Source organism: Procambarus clarkii, chromosome 62, assembly GCF_040958095.1.
Source record: "Procambarus clarkii isolate CNS0578487 chromosome 62, FALCON_Pclarkii_2.0, whole genome shotgun sequence".
In the NCBI taxonomy this organism is placed as follows: domain Eukaryota; kingdom Metazoa; phylum Arthropoda; class Malacostraca; order Decapoda; family Cambaridae; genus Procambarus; species Procambarus clarkii.
The window spans coordinates 21826192-21843333 of NC_091211.1; the positions used below are offsets into that span (position 1 = coordinate 21826192).

Sequence of the window (17142 nt, forward strand, 5' to 3'; positions counted from 1 at the left end):
TCCCGCTCGCTGACTGAACTGCGGTTCCCGCTCTCTGACTGAACTGCGGTTCCAGCCTTCCTTCAGAATTCACTTAACGACTTCCAACTCCCTCTGCCCTACGGTTCCGCCTGGCACTCCAAGATCACGTTGCAAACGGGTACACACACACATTCCCCGTGAATTACCGGGAGCCAAATATACGCACGCTCCTCGGACCGCGTTAATGCGTATGTAGATTGAATAACGCCTTTCCTTACATGGTTGGCGGGATGCCCTTTCTCTTCTTCTACTTCCGGTATTGGAGGTTGGAGAGAGGGGCAGGGGGGGGAGGGAGAGGGAAGATATCACGCTCACAATCAATTAGATAACGGATAGATGGTAAGGTGGGGACTTGGGAACTAGCACCCGACCCTAGAAATATATTAAGGACATGGAATTAATATAACTTATTTTATTTTTGTCCTTTTCAGATTGGAAAATGGTAATGAACCTGTTCAATGTGTCAAACGGTCACCTCCATACAGTGCCAAGTCACCTCCATACAGTGCCAAGTCACCTCCATACAGTGCCAAGTTACCACCATACAGTGCCAAGTCACCTCCATACAGTGCCGGGTCAGCGCCATACAGTGCCAAGTCACCTCCATACAGTGCCAAGTCACCTCCATACAGTGCCAAGTCATCACCATACAGTGCCAAGTCACCACCATACAGTGCCAAGTCACCTCCATACAGTGCCAAGTCACCTCCATACAGTGCCAAGTCACCTCCATACAGTGCCAAGTCACCTCCATACAGTGCCAAGTCATCACCATACAGTGCCAAGTCATCACCATACAGTGCCAAGTCATCACCATACAGTGCCAAGTCATCACCATACAGTGCCAAGTCACCTCCATACAGTGCCAAGTCACCTCCATACAGTGCCAAGTCACCTCCATACAGTGCCAAGTCACCTCCATACAGTGCCAAGTCATCACCATACAGTGCCAAGTCACCTCCATACAGTGCCAAGTCACCTCCATACAGTGCCAAGTCACCTCCATACAGTGCCAAGTCACCTCCATACAGTGCCAAGTCATCACCATACAGTGCCAAGTTACCACCATACAGTGCCAAGTTATCACCATACAGTGCCAAGTCACCTCCATACAGTGCCAAGTCACCTCCATACAGTGCCAAGTTATCACCATACAGTGCCAAGTCACCTCCATACAGTGCCAAGTCACCTCCATACAGTGCCAAGTCACCACCATACAGTGCCAAGTCATCACCATACAGTGCCAAGTCATCACCATACAGTGCCAAGTCATCACCATACAGTGCCAAGTCATCACCATACAGTGCCAAGTTACCACCATACAGTGCCAAGTCATCACCATACAGTGCCAAGTTACCACCATACAGTGCCAAGTCATCACCATACAGTGCCAAGTCATCACCATACAGTGCCAAGTCATCACCATACAGTGCCAAGTTACCACCATACAGTGCCAAGTCACCTCCATACAGTGCCAAGTCACCTCCATACAGTGCCAAGTCACCTCCATACAGTGCCAAGTCACCTCCATACAGTGCCAAGTCACCTCCATACAGTGCCAAGTCATCACCATACAGTGCCAAGTCATCACCATACAGTGCCAAGTCACCACCATACAGTGCCAAGTTACCACCATACAGTGCCAAGTCATCACCATACAGTGCCAAGTCATCACCATACAGTGCCAAGTCATCACCATACAGTGCCAAGTCACCACCATACAGTGCCAAGTCATCACCATACAGTGCCAAGTCACCACCATACAGTGCCAGTCACCACCATACAGTGCCAAGTCACCACTATACAGTGCCAGGGTCACCGCCGTCTTCACCACCACGCCCCAGGCCTCCTAAATGAGGTGGCACAGTGCCAATCCCGCAGGATCCCGGGGATACGCCTTAATTCCTCAACTATACAATATATGGCTATAATACCCTCCGTTCTCTATGGCCACCACCCCCGTGGCACTCTCATATGGCACTGCCACCACCACCACCACAACCAGCCACCACCACCACCACAACCCACTCCCCCCTCTCTACTCTAGACAGTGTGGCACTCTGGTGGCGAGGCACTGTACCATGAGTGACCAGGCACTATACCATGAGTGACCAGGCACTATACCATGAGTGACCAGGCTCTATACCATGAGTGACCAGGCACTATAGCATGAGTGACCAGGCACTATACCATGAGTGGTGAGGCACTATACCATGAGTGGTGAGGCACTATACCATGAGTGGTGAGGCACTATACCATGAGTGGTGAGGCACTATACCATGAGTGACCAGGCACTATACCATGAGTGGTGAGGCACTATACCATGATTGGCCAGGCACTATACCATGAGTGACCAGGCACTATACCATGAGTGACCAGGCACTATACCATGATTGGCCAGGCACTATACCATGAGTGACCAGGCACTGTACCATGAATGGCAAGTCAGTCAAAATTTCCTGGTCTTGGCGTCCGCTGGTCGCATCCGGAATACAGAATTCGCCCGTCGAGGCGTCTCGCCAGTCATGCTCGGCTATGGCGATCCCAGCTGCCTTCATCTTCTGTGCTCTACTGTGCAATCCATTCACCCGGGCTTCAGTTTCAGCAGTAGTCAGATCAGGTCGATAATTCCACTTTGGCAGCAGGCTGCTGCTTCTGGAATCATTCCTTATTAACACTCCTCAATAGCTTCCTGCCTCACAAGCTAGGGGGTCAGGGGTTCGAGTCTCCCTAGAGCTCAGCTGATTGATATGTTTATTTCCATGGAAGTGTGGATGATAATTTTTCTACTGTGCAACAGATAGGCTTTCTTCCATGATGCAACCTTGCAGGCGATTGATACGTTTGTCATCATTCTTTGCAATATAATTGTCGTTAATCATCAAACTGATATTATCAAATTGTATCGCGGTTTATCAAAGTCATCAATGTTGCTGTTCGACGGTTACTGATATATTCGGAGAGACGGCATGCCCATCAGCCAATCACATTCCAGTAGACATTCTGAGAGGCGCACACAACTCTACCATCAGCCAATCACATTCCAGTAGACATTCTGAGAGGCGCACACAACTCTACCATCAGCCAATCACATTCCAGTAGACATTCTGAGAGGCGCACACAACTCTACCATCAGCCAATCACATTCCAGTAGACATTCTGAAAGGCGCACAGAACTCTACCATCAGCCAATCACATTCCAGTAGACATTCTGAAAGGCGCACAGAACTCTACCATCAGCCAATCACATTCCAGTAGACATTCTGAAAGGCGCACACAACTCTACCATCAGCCAATCACATTCCAGTAGACATTCTGAGAGGCGCACAGAACTCTACCATCAGCCAATCACATTCCAGTAGACATTCTGAAAGGCGCACACAACTCTACCATCAGCCAATCACATTCCAGTAGACATTCTGAAAGGCGCACAGAACTCTACCATCAGCCAATCACATTCTATCAAGAGGTATAAGATTCAGTGCTCACCAATAGGAAACACACAGCACCGCTCCTGTGCCAGGTAACTTACGGGCTCACCATAGTCCGTGCTACTTGCCCCGCTCCTGTGCCAGGTAACTTACGGGCTCACCATAGCCCGTGCTACTTGCCCCGCTCCTGTGCCAGGTAACTTACGGGCTCACCATAGCCCGTGCTACTTGCCCCGCTCCTGTGCCAGGTAACTTACGGGCTCACCATAGTCCGTGCTACTTGCCCCGCTCCTGTGCCAGGTAACTTACGGGCTCACCATAGCCCGTGCTACTTGCCCCGCTCCTGTGCCAGGTAACTTACGGGCTCACCATAGTCCGTGCTACTTGCCCCGCTCCTGTGCCAGGTAACTTACGGGCTCACCATAGTCCGTGCTACTTGCCCCGCTCCTGTGCCAGGTAAGTTACGGGCTCACCATAGCCCGTGCTACTTGCCCCGCTCCTGTGCCAGGTAACTTACGGGCTCACCATAGCCCGTGCTACTTGCCCCGCTCCTGTGCCAGGTAACTTACGGGCTCACCATAGCCCGTGCTACTTGCCCCGCTCCTGTGCCAGGTAACTTACGGGCTCACCATAGCCCGTGCTACTTGCCCCGCTCCTGTGCCAGGTAACTTACGGGCTCACCATAGCCCGTGCTACTTGCCCCGCTCCTGTGCCAGGTAACTTACGGGCTCACCATAGCCCGTGCTACTTAGAACATGTCCCGAGTAGCTGAATCTCAAACAAAAAAAACAGGAAACATCAGAATCTGACTCTCGAATATCTAATTTGATCCCAGACACTCCTGCCAGCTCCAGATTTCGAAATCTGAAGAAAATTAGAATTCCCCGCCTACCGTCACCAAGATCTTCCTCTTCCCATAATGGCCGCCATTAAAAGTTTCTTCTTAAGTTGCCTGAGGTTTTTCTCCCAAGACAGATATGGAAGAGGATTTCCAAATTCAACCACATACTTAACAGCAAAATTTAACACTTAACGCACTTAACGCTTAAGACTAGAGTACTTTTTTTTTACAGGGGTTGATTGTCGGTTGAGAGGCGGGACCCAGGAGTCAGAGCTCGATTGGGCATCAGTCGCCGAACTGTGGATGGGGGTGGGGGGAGGGGGTGATATAGACAGGCTACAAGACAACAGGTTTTAGGTAGATATGGGCCTACAGGAGGCCTGGTCGACGACCGGGCAGCGGGGTCGCTAAGCCCCGAAATCACTTCAAGGTAAGGTACCTATAACCTTGCTGCTACGGCACAACCCGTTAGTTATCTCACTCCTGAGGCCACGGGCGACGCACTCAATGATCCCAGAAGCCGCACAACATCTTGCACGCACGCACGCACGCACGCGCACACACACACGCACGCACACACACGCACGCACGCACGCGCACACACGCACGCACACACACACGCACGCACGCACACACACGAACGCACGAACGCACGCACGCGCGCACACACACACACACACACACACACACACACACACACACACACACACACACACACACACACACACACACACACACACACACTCACGCACACACACACAGGAGGGGTGGTAGTAGACCCCATACCCATCCTGTGGGTGGTGCGAGAAAGACCCCAGACTTCAGAAGACCACAAGACCCACCACAGAGAAGAACCCAGACCCACCACAGCCCCCAGAGAAGCCCCCAGACCCCACCACAGCCCCCAGACCCCACCACAACCACAGACCCTAGAGAAGACCCTAGACCCCACCACAGCCCCCAGAGAAGACTCCAGACCCCACCACAGACCCCACCACAGCCCCCAGACCCCACCACAGCCCCCAGACCCCACCACAGCCCCCAGACCCCACCACAGCCCCCAGACCCCACCACAGCCCCCAGAGAAGACTCCAGACCCCACCACAGACCCCACCACAGCCCCCAGAGAAGACCCCAGACCCACCACAGACCCCAGAGAAGACCCTAGACACCACCACAGCCCCCAGAGAAGTGTTCAAGGAGTCCCTGGAGTTTCAATTTAACTTTTATGACAGGTTTCCTCGTAGTGGAAATAAGATCTACGGCTGATACACATTTTTTTTCTTCTCGTAGCCCACACGCTGTGAGAGCGTGAGAATGAGGGTGAGAGGGAGGTGAGAGAAAGAAGAGGGGGGGATAGGAGAGGGGGGGAGTAGGAGACATAGAAGGAGAGGGATAATCAAAAATGGAGAGAAGGAGGAAGATGAAGTAGGAGAGATGGAACCTAGGAGATAGTGTGAGAGTGGCATTAGTATCACTATGAGAGAGAGACGCCAGAAAGAAGGTCTGTGTATGGGCCATGCATTGGGGCTGTGTATGGACCATACATTGGGGCTGTGTATGGACCATACATTGGGGCTGTGTATGGACCATACATTGGGGCTGTGTATGGACCATACAGCCATACACGCCAGAGAGGGGGGGGCATACACCCATACACGCCAGGGGTCCCATACACGCCAGGGGGTCCCATACACCCATACACGCCTCCCTGCACAAATCTCCCGGCCGGAGTATTGACCCAACCCCCCCCCCCCCTCCCTCCCCCCCCCCTCCCTCCCCCCCCCCCTCCCTCCCCCCCCCCCCATTAGCAACGCATCAGCAACACGAACTAATATTTGCAACAGTTAATAAACTCTCCGATGATCAGCTCCCAGAACTCTCTCGAGTGAGAGAGAGAGAGAGAGAGAGAGAGAGAGAGAGTGAGAGAGTGAGAGAGTGAGAGAGTGAGAGAGTGAGAGAGTGAGAGTGAGAGAGTGAGAGTGAGAGAGTGAGAGAGTGAGTGAGAGAGTGAGAGACAGACATATAAAGAACTCAATTGCGACACACCACATCGCCGAAGCATTAATTGAACAGGAACTGCCTTGTTAACGGCGAACGATCGTCCGTAGCTGAATAATGACCCAAAGTAGAGTGATGAGGCTTATAAGCAACAGACTGTTGCTTATACTGTTGTAGCAACAGACTGTTGCTTACAGGCGGGCTATTGTGCATACCTGGAGCATTACCTGGAGAGTTCTGGGAGTTCTTCTACTCCCTGAGCCCGGCCCGAGGCCAGGCTCGACTTGCGATAACTGTTGGATCACGTTATTACAAGTCAGTTATCAGTTCACACACAGAGATCACACTAACGTGATGCATCACGCAGGTTCCCGGACGCAGGTTCGAATCCTCGTCACGGCCCTTGTGGATTTGTTCAGTTATCAGTTATCACTCCCCCTCTGGCCTGGGGGGATAGTAGATGAACTCTCAGAACCCACTCCGGGTACAATCCAGGCACAATCCGGCTAGTCTCAGTAACCTAGCCCAACCCGTTTGACGCTATCCCCCCAATCCGCTCCCCAGAACAGAGGTGACGGAGGGTCGAGCCTCTCGTGTCGTTGACAGGAAATCGTTGAAGAACGTGATGTTAGAGACTGCTACCTATCCCTGTCCCCCTGAACGGATAGGCTCATTTTAATAATTGTACCGCTGGACGACCGGTGAGACTGGACGTGAAGGGATAGATACACGTGCATGTAACTTCCTCCTAGCCTCGTCCATACCTACAAAGCCCGCTATTTCTGTATGTCCTTCAAACGAAGATCACATATATCAAGATTTCTGCAAGAATTGGTCGCTTCATGCAGGTCGGCGTTCAATCCCCGACCGTCCACAAGTGGTTGGGCACCATTCCTTTTCTCCCCCGTCCCATCCCAAATCCTTATTCTGACTTCTTCCAAGGGATCAGGATGTTACTGCGTGGGACCTTAAGCCTCTGGCTGGTGCTTGAGGTTATCTTGAGGTTATCTTGAGATGATTTCGGGGCTTTTAGTGTCCCCGCGGCCCGGTCCTCGACCAGGCCTCCACCCCCCAGGAAGCAGCCCGTGACAGCTGACTAACACCCAGGTACCTATTTTACTGCTAGGTAACAGGGGCATAGGGTGAAAGAAACTCTGCCCATTGTTTCTCGCCGGCGCCTGGGATCGAACCCAGGACCACAAGATCACAAGTCCAGCGTGCTGTCCGCTCGGCCGACCGGCTCCCCAGACTTATATCACCTGGTTGATACCTGGTTGATGGGGTTCTGGGAGTTCTTCTACTCCCCAAGCCCGGCCCGAGGCCAGGCTCGACTTGTGAGAGTTTGGTCCACCAGGCTGTTGCTTGGAGCGGCCCGCAGGGCCACGTACCCACCACAGCCCGGCTGATCCGGAACTTCTCTTAGAAAACCGTCCAGTTTTCTCTTGAAGATGTCCACGGTTGTTCCGGCAATATTTCTTATGCTCGCTGGGAGGACGTTGAACAACCGCGGACCTCTGATGTTTATACAGTGCTCTCTGATTGTGCCTATGGCACCTCTGCTCTTCACTGGTTCAATCATATATCAGTGCGGTATAAGTCTGTATCTCTCTCTTGACGCTACAAGACACAGGTCTGGAAGTACCAGCAAGACCGCCTCGAGAAATTTAAATTGAAATAAGTTTATTGAGGTAAAATACACGCAAAGGGATGAAGTAGCTCAAGCTATTCTCACCCCGTACCGCCTCCAGAAGTACTGCGTAAATCATACACTCTAGGAAGCAATTCAGGGCGTTCGAGTCTGCAGCAAGATTATCTGAGGACCTTACCTTGAGGTGATTTCGGGGCTTAGCGTCCCCGCGGCCCGGTCGCCAACCAGGCCTCCCAAGTTGCCCTCCTTACCACGAGGGCAACTTTGAGCTAGCAACGAAAACGAAATACATACAAGATTGGCATTGGCAAAATAAGAACAGGTCTAATTGGAAGGGCGAATCTAACACTAATTGGAAGGGACATTCTGAAAAGGTGAATGAATGATAAGATGATAAACGAGGTGACTGAGGAAATAAAGAGGACATAAGTGGTGAAGTAGAAGCGAGAGAGGAGAGACAAAACACCCACTGAAGGGAAGAGGGTTGAGAGTGGGCAGTTAGTGCCTTGTAATAGAAAACGGATTACCTTGCACGCCTATTATTGGTGGATTTGTTTTTGTTTTTAAATGGCAAAAGGTAAATAGAAAATGTGGTGCTGGACTTCCAGAATGTCAGTAATCATACCATACAGGGAGCCGGTCGGCCGAGCGGACAGCACGCTGGACTTGTGATCCTGTGGTCCCGGGTTCGATCCCAGGCACCGGCGAGAAACAATGGGCAGAGTTTCTTTCACCCTATGCCCCTGTTACCTAGCAGTAAAATAGGTAGCTGGGTGCTAGTCAGCTGTCACGGGCTGCTTCCTGGGGGGTGGAGGCCTGGTTGAGGACCGGGCCGCGGGGACACTAAAAAGCCCCGAAATCATCTCAAGATAACCATCTTGGGTCATACGCCATGGCTTAAATAACAAAGATCTGTAAGGGTTACAAGGCGGGGCCCAAGAGTTGAAGTTCGCAGGTTGATATATCAACTTTACGAAGCTTGAGTTAAACGTTAGAACAAAATGCAATCAAGGTTAGGTTAGGTCATACTAGTTCAGGCTAGGTCAGCTTAAAGCATGCTAACCTGGGTCAGGTTAGATCAGTTTTGGGTACGCCAATTACAGCATATTTAAGTCGGCTCTAGGTTAATTTAGGCCAGCTAAAATGGTCAATTCAGGCCAGCTAAAAATGTCAACATAGCCCAGCTAAACATGTCAATGTAGGCCAGCTAAAAAGGTCAACTTAGGCCAGCTAAAAAGGTCAACTTAGGCCAGCTAAAAAGGTCAACTTAGGCCAGCTAAAAATGTCAATTTAGGTGAGGTAAAGGTCCGTCAACTCGGGTCAAGAGAGGTTAGACCAGGGGAGGGTTGACAGGGGGGGGGGGTGGTGGTTGACAGGAAGGGCTGCCGGAAGCCCCGTCACCCGTCACTTACAGTCAGGAGGTTAACCTTGTCTGTCACACATTTGCCCGCCCAGGTATTTGCATTCGCTGGCTGCGTTTGTTTCTTTGTCGAAAGTTTGCCAGAGGTGATTGGGGTTTTCGTCCGCTGGGGGGGCGGCGGTTATAGGCTTCAGCTCCTGGGTTCCACCCTTCGATATTCAACGGTCTGTTGTATGCCTTGAATACTGGTGTCAATTATTTCACACTTGTGTATGTCTATGTTGTATTAGTTTCTACATACACACATGAATTGCATACATGTGTGTATGTATTTTAAGGCGTTGTGTATGTTAGAGAGGCAGGCGAGGCTCTTGTGTCGAGTGAGAGTGAGTTCTGAAAATAGTGAGTGAGTGAGTGAGTGAGTGAGTGAGTGAGTGAGTGAGTGAGTGAGTGAGTGAGTGAGTGAGTGAGTGAGTGAGTGAGTGAGTGAGTTCCTCGCTAGTTCTGAAACGGGGAAAAAATTCTTCTAGGCCTAAGCTTAAACTTCTGTTAAGCTACTACTTTATTTAAATTAGCATGACAGCTGAGTAAGAATTATTCTTGTGAATAATTTAGTGAAGTCTCGTCTAGTCTCTCTCTTGGGAGTACTTTGGTTAAACATAATTTAGGTAAACGAACAAATCCTCAAGGGCCGTGACGTGGGCTCGAACCTACGTCCGAGAGGATCCCAGACGCTGCTTTAATCGACTGAGCGACACACACACTTCATGGACCTCGATTAAGGCAGTGTCTGGGATGCTCCCGGACGCAGGTTCGAATCCTCGTCACGGCCCTTGTGGATTTGTTCACTTGATGCATCACGCTAATTGTGTTTTCTGTGTGTAATAATTTAGGTATTTAATAAAATGACGTAACTATATGCGCAGAATCACCTGCGCACACGATTGCTATCTTGAGGTTATCTTGAGATGATTTCGGGGCTTTAGTGTCCCCGCGGCCCGGTCCTCGACCAGGCCTCCACCCCCAGGAAGCAGCCCGTGACAGCTGACTAACACCCAGGTACCTATTTTACTGCTAGGTAACAGGGGCATAGGGTGAAAGAAACTCTGCCCATTGTTTCTCGCCGGCGCCTGGGATCGAACCCAGGACCACAGGATCACAAGTCCAGCGTGCTGTCCGCTCGGCTGACCGGCTCCACAATTGCAATGAATGTAAATAAACACATCCACACGCGCACACACACGTACACGTGGCAGATTTCCTGTATGATAATCTTGACACTCCATCCCAATCAGTGCCAATCCGAACAATCAGTGTCAGGACACCTCAGCTCCCGGCAGCAGAGATCGTGTAAAAAAAAAACACTCCCCGTTATAATTCAATACAAAACTGAACACAAGGCCGTATGTCACTTTGGGCTGCGGTGTCGCCCGTTACTTGAGCGTCTGGCAGCCCCGGCCACTTTGTTTACTTCGCTCTCGTTTAGAGTAACTTTTAGTGTCGTTTGACCTTGTGTTCTCTGGAACACTTGCTACATGACTTTATTAAACAAATCTTCCTTTATTCGTGCTGATTAGACGTTATTTTTTTAATACAATTTTCTCACGTGATGTTGCTTTAAAGATTATTTAACTTATATTTTTCCATATCAAGTTTCATTACTGATATCTGATGCCACTTTTAACGAGTTGTAATAAATCGGTTTCCAATAGCGCCGGATGTAAGCAGAATAGCATTTGGCAACATTCATAACATTATTGGAGATGTGAACAGCTTTTTCCAAACAATGATTCCTTGTTGACCAGACCACACACTAGAAGTTGAAGGGACGACGACGTTTCGGTCCGTCCTGGACCATTCTCAAGTCGATTGTGACTTGAGTTGTCACAATCGACTTGAGAATGGTCCAGGACGGACCGAAACGTCGTCGTCCCTTCAACTTCTAGTGTGTGGTCTGGTCAACATACTTCAGCCACGTTATTGTGACTCATCGCCTCCAATGATCCCTTCCACACACTAGACTGCATTTTCCTAGACTGCCACAAAGCTGTTGACACTGTTGCTCACAGGCGAACAAGATCTGACAGGGCTTAGATCTGACGATCTCAATACGTCATTGCTAATTAACTAACCAAACCCTACCCAACCCAACCTGGCTTAGGTTTTGGGTTCTACTAAGAATATTAAGTGTGTACACACACACACACACACACACACACACACACACACACACACACACACACACACACACACACACACACACACACACACACACCTACAGACACACACACGGGCTTCGTGGCTGAGTGGACAGCGCTCTGGGATCGTTGTCCTAAGGGCCCGGGTTGGATCCCCAGCAGGGGCATAAACAAATGAGCACCGTTTCTTTCACCCGGGTGGACTGTTCACCTAGCAGTAAATAGGTGAACCTGGGAGTTAGAGAGCTGCTACGAGCTGCTTCCTGCAAATGTATGTGTGTGTGTGTGTGTGTGTGTGTGTGTGTGTGTGTGTGTGTGTGTGTGTGTGTGTGTGTGTGTGTGTGTGTGTGTGTGTGTGTGTGTACTCACCTAGTTGTACTCACCTAGTTGTGTTTGCGGGGGTTGAGCTCTGGCTCTTTGGTCCCGCCTCTCAACCGTCAATCAACAGGTGTACAGATTCCTGAGCCTATCGGGCTCTGTCATATCTACACTTGAAACTGTGTATGGAGTGAGCCTCCACCACATCACCCCCTAATGCATTCCATTTGTCAACCACTCTGACACTAAAAAAGTTCTTTCTAATATCTCTGTGGCTCATTTGGGCACTCAGTTTCCACCTGTGTCCCCTTGTGCGTGTTCCCCTTGTGTTAAATAGACTGTCTTTATCTACCCTATCAATCCCCTTCAGAATCTTGAATGTGGTGATCATGTCCCCCCTAACTCTTCTGTCTTCCAGCGAAGTGAGGTTTAATTCCCGTAGTCTCTCCTCGTAGCTCATACCTCTCAGCTCGGGTACTAGTCTGGTGGCAAACCTTTGAACCTTTTCCAGTTTAGTCTTATCCTTGACTAGATATGGACTCCATGCTGGGGCTGCATACTCCAGGATTGGCCTGACATATGTGGTATACAAAGTTCTGAATGATTCTTTACACAAGTTTCTGAATGCCGTTCGTATGTTGGCCAGCCTGGCATACGCCGCTGATGTTATCCGCTTGATATGTGCTGCAGGAGACAGGTCTGGCGTGATATCAACCCCCAAGTCTTTTTCCTTCTCTGACTCCTGAAGAATTTCCTCTCCCAGATGATACCTTGTATCTGGCCTCCTGCTCCCTACACCTATCTTCATTACATTACATTTGGTTGGGTTAAACTCTAACAACCATTTGTTCGACCATTCCTTCAGCTTGTCTAGGTCTTCTTGAAGCCTCAAACAGTCCTCTTCTGTTTTAATCCTTCTCATAATTTTAGCATCGTCCGCAAACATTGAGAGAAATGAATCGATACCCTCCGGGAGATCATTTACATATATCAGAAACAAGATAGGACCGAGTACAGAGCCCTGTGGGACTCCACTGGTGACTTCACGCCAATCGGAGGTCTCACCCCTCACCGTAACTCTCTGCTTCCTATTGCTTAGATACTCCCTTATCCACTGGAGCACCTTACCAGCTACACCTGCCTGTCTCTCCAGCTTATGTACCAGCCTCTTATGCGGTACTGTGTCAAAGGCTTTCCGACAATCCAAGAAAATGCAGTCCGCCCAGCCCTCTCTTTCTTGCTTAATCTGTGTCACCTGATCGTAGAATTCTATCAAGCCTGTAAGGCAAGATTTACCCTCCCTGAATCCATGTTGGCGATTTGTCACGAAGTCCCTTCTCTCCAGATGTGTTACCAGGTTTTTTCTCACGATCTTCTCCATCACCTTGCATGGTATACAAGTCAAGGACACTGGCCTGTAGTTCAGTGCCTCTTGTCTGTCGCCCTTTTTGTATATTGGGACCACATTCGCCGTCTTCCATATTTCTGGTAGGTCTCCCGTCTCTAGTGATTTACTATACACTATGGAGAGTGGCAAGCAAAGTGCCTCTGCACACTCTTACAGTACCCATGGTGAGATCCCATCTGGACCAACCGCCTTTCTAACATCCAGATCCAGCAGGTGTCTCTTGACCTCCTCTCTCGTAATTTCGAACTCCTCCAAAACCGCCTGGTTTACCTCCCTTTCTCCTAGCACAGTGACCTCACCCTGTTCTATTGTGAAGACCTCCTGGAACCTCTTGTTGAGTTCCTCACACACCTCTCTGTCATTCTCTGTATACCTGTCCTCGCCTGTTCTAAGTTTCAATACCTGTTCTTTCACTGTTGTTTTCCTTCTGATGTGACTGTGGAGTAGCTTTGGTTCGGTCTTGGCTTTGTTTGCTATATCATTTTCAAAATTTTTCTCTGCTTCTCTTCTCACCCTGACGTACTCATTCCTGGTTCTCTGGTATCTCTCCCTGCTTTCTGGTGTTCTGTTATTCCGGAAGTTCCTCCACGCCTTTTTGTTCAGTTTCTTCGCTTCCATACATGCCCTATTATACCATGGATTCTTCTGTATGTGTGTGTGTGTGTGTGTGTGTGTGTGTATGTGTGTGTGTGTGTGTGTGTGTGTACTCACCTAATTGTACTCACCTAATTGTGCTTGCGGGGGTTGAGCTCTGGCTCTTTGGTCCCGCCTCTCAACCGTCAATCAACTGGTGTACAGATTCCTGAGCCTATTGGGCTCTATCATATCTACATTTGAAACTGTGAATGGAGTCAGCCTCCACCACATCACTTCCTAATGCATTCCATTTGCTAACTACTCTGACACTGAAAAAGTTCTTTCTAACGTCTCTGTGGCTCATTTGGGTACTCAGCTTCCACCTGTGTCCCCTTGTTCGCGTCCCACCAGTGTTGAAAAGTTCGTCCTTGTTTACCCGGTCGATTCCCCTGAGGATTTTGTAGGTTGTGATCATGTCCCCCCTTACTCTTCTGTCTTCCAGTGTTCATCTGGAAGACATGTGTGTGTGTGTGTGTGTGTGTGTGTGTGTGTGTGTGTGTGTATGTGTGTGTGTGTGTGTGTGTGTGTATGTGTGTGTGTGTGTGTGTGTGTGTGTGTGTGTGTGTGTGTGTGTGTGTGTGTGTACTCACCTAGTTGTTGTACTCACCTAGTTGTGTCTGCAGCATCGAGCATTGATCCCGCCTTTCGAGCATCGGTTGTTTACAGCAATGACTCCTGTCCCATTTCCCTATCATATCTAGTTTTCATAGGAAGAATATAATTGGTTAGACAGTCGGGGTCCAAGAGCTAATAACTCGATTCTACAGATACAAATAGTAAATACACACCTAACAACTCCAAACCTGAGGATGGAAGTCGCGTTTAGGCCTAATGATATTCTTTAGAAAATGTAAATAAACTTGAAACGCAAAAGTTAAGGGAAGACTTCCCTAAATTGTGCTCAGCCACGAGTCTTGACAATTAGGCCTAGGCTTACTGTCCCTCGACCACCTCCCTCTCGACCACCTCCGTCCTCGACCACCTCCCTCTCGACCACCTCCCTCTCGACCACCTCCCTCTCGACCACCTCGTCCTCGACCACCTCCCTCTCGACCACCTCCCTCTCGACCACCTCCCTCTCGACCACCTCCCTCTCGACCACCTCGTCCTCGACCACCTCCCTCTCGACCACCTCCCTCTCGACCACCTCCCTCTCGACCACCTCCCTCTCGACCACCTCCCTCTCGACCACCTCCCTCTCGACCACCTCGTCCTCGACCACCTCCCTCTCGACCACCTCCCTCTCGACCACCTCCCTCTCGACCACCTCCCTCTCGACCACCTCCCTCTCGACCACCTCCCTCTCGACCACCTCGTCCTCGACCACCTCCCTCTCGACCACCTCCTTCTCGACCACCTCGTCCTCGACCACCTCTCTCTCGACCACCTCCCTCTCGACCACCTCCCTCTCGACCACCTCCCTCTCGACCACCTCGTCCTCGACCACCTCCCTCTCGACCACCTCCCTCTCGACCACCTCCCTCTCGACCACCTCCCTCTCGACCACCTCCCTCTCGACCACCTCCCTCTCGACCACCTCCCTCTCGACCACCTCGTCCTCGACCACCTCCTCCTCGACCACCTCCTCCCTCGACCAACCACCTTCCCCTCCGTAGTGCAAGACGTTCAGGTTATAATTCATTAAGAAAATGTGTAGTGCCGTTTATCCTTGTTGCAAAACCTAAGTGCACTTGAGAAGTAGATAAATCTACAACTGGGATTTGTAAGTGAGACTTGTTAGTCCTCTCTCTCTTTCATTCCCCTCTTCTCTCTCTCTCTCTCTCTCTCTCTCTCTCTCTCTCTCTCTCTCTCTCTCTCTCTCTCTCAAACCGTGTCATTGAGGGGGGAAATAATATGGAGATTTCTACCCTAAGATGTAATCCCTCGCCCCACTTTTATCCATGACCTTATCCATATTCATTATCCATATCTTATTTTATCCTTATCCATTTAGTGAAGAGATTTAGCATGAACACTTATCTAGCGAAATTCCCTTTGACGCCCCCTTCCTCCCCCCACCCCCCCCCCCCCAAAAAATAAACCTTTGAAATATAGGAAAAGGGGTGAAGATAAGGGGAAGAGATGGGGGCAGCTGAACCCCCCATATAATCAACCCCCATTCCCCACCATAGTCACGCCATTTAGAGATGTATCGGGTCTAATCCCCCATTTACCCATTAAGGAAACAGCAGGAAAGGGGGGGGGGGAAACATGAGAGGTAATGGCAACTCTCGTGTCTGCATGACCCATCATATCTCCCCCCCCCCCAATCCACCCCCCATAACCACATCATGAGGTAGTGAGTATAATCCCCCCAGCCCACCCCATTCTGGTGGAAAGCATAGAAGGGGGCGCATGGGCAGACAGCCGCGCAGCATTAGTGCATGCATGCATTAACCCTTTCCCCCCATCCCCCATGCACCCCTCTACCCGGTAACCTAACAAGGCCCCACAAGTGTTTGAGAGTCCCTAGAGAGTCCCCAGAGAGGTCCCAAGAGTCCCAGGAAATCAATACGGGACATTTTTCTTTCTCCCTCCCCCCCTCCCTCCCCTCTCCCAGGCTTGGCAGCGTAGTGATGGTCGCTAAAGGCTTCATATCATTAATAATTCACCGTGCATTTTCGCCCCTATGAGCGGGCGGCGCAAGGGCCGTTATGACGTAGATTGCGTCTGCAGGGAATCGACCCTGGGGGCGAGAGATGCGCTTACGAGCTCCAGGAGACCAACAGCACCGTGAAGAAAGGAGGAAGGAGGACAATTTTTTGAAGCCAGGAAACGAGGGAGGGAAATAAACTAGTCCGCCATTGCATTTCCGTCACTAGCGCATGCGGTAATACGACTTAACAGCAATCCGGATCGAGAGAAATTTACAGAAACGCCTTTATTCAGGTCCTGGTGTAAACAAGTGTGGAGTGTGGTGGTGGCCTGATCGACGACCGGGCCGCGGGGACGCTAAGCCCCGGGAGCACCTCAAGGTAACCTCAAGGTAAGGTAAGGTGGTGGTCGTAGGTTAAGGGGGAAAGGGAGGGAGGTTGAGTCCATCGCATAAGGTCAATAGGCTTGCATCCTGTACATCAGACAGCATTTCCGCCCCTATCGTCCCCCGGCGCAAGGGCTCGACTTGCTCGTACACGCTACACCCACACGGGGGCAAAAAGAGGTTATAATGAATTAAAAATGAAAAAGCGCTTGCATTTTGTCCCGGCTGGTGTACTGGTATGCCTTCTAAACGGGTCGGGTTTACTGCCCGCGGTAAACCCGACCCGTTGCTCCTCATACA

At 50.4% G+C, this 17142-nt stretch overlaps 2 protein-coding genes across 2 annotated transcripts; both read right to left on the reverse strand.

Annotated features, from left to right (window-relative positions):
- Nucleotides 1–476: 476 nt before the first annotated feature.
- LOC138354348 (Kruppel-like factor 18) lies at nucleotides 477–2579 on the reverse strand. The gene is made up of 2 exons (XM_069308508.1): nucleotides 2432–2579; nucleotides 477–1567 (listed from the first exon to the last, which is right to left on the reverse strand). Exons 1-2 carry the CDS (start codon nucleotides 2577–2579, stop codon nucleotides 477–479), a joined length of 1239 nt encoding a protein of 412 aa, XP_069164609.1.
- A 12184-nt stretch (nucleotides 2580–14763) lies between these two features.
- On the reverse strand, nucleotides 14764–15504 carry LOC138354349 (serum response factor-binding protein 1-like). The gene has a single exon (XM_069308509.1). The coding sequence runs from the start codon at nucleotides 15502–15504 to the stop codon at nucleotides 14764–14766; it is 741 nt and encodes a 246-aa protein (XP_069164610.1).
- Between the last annotated feature and the right edge of the window lie 1638 nt (nucleotides 15505–17142).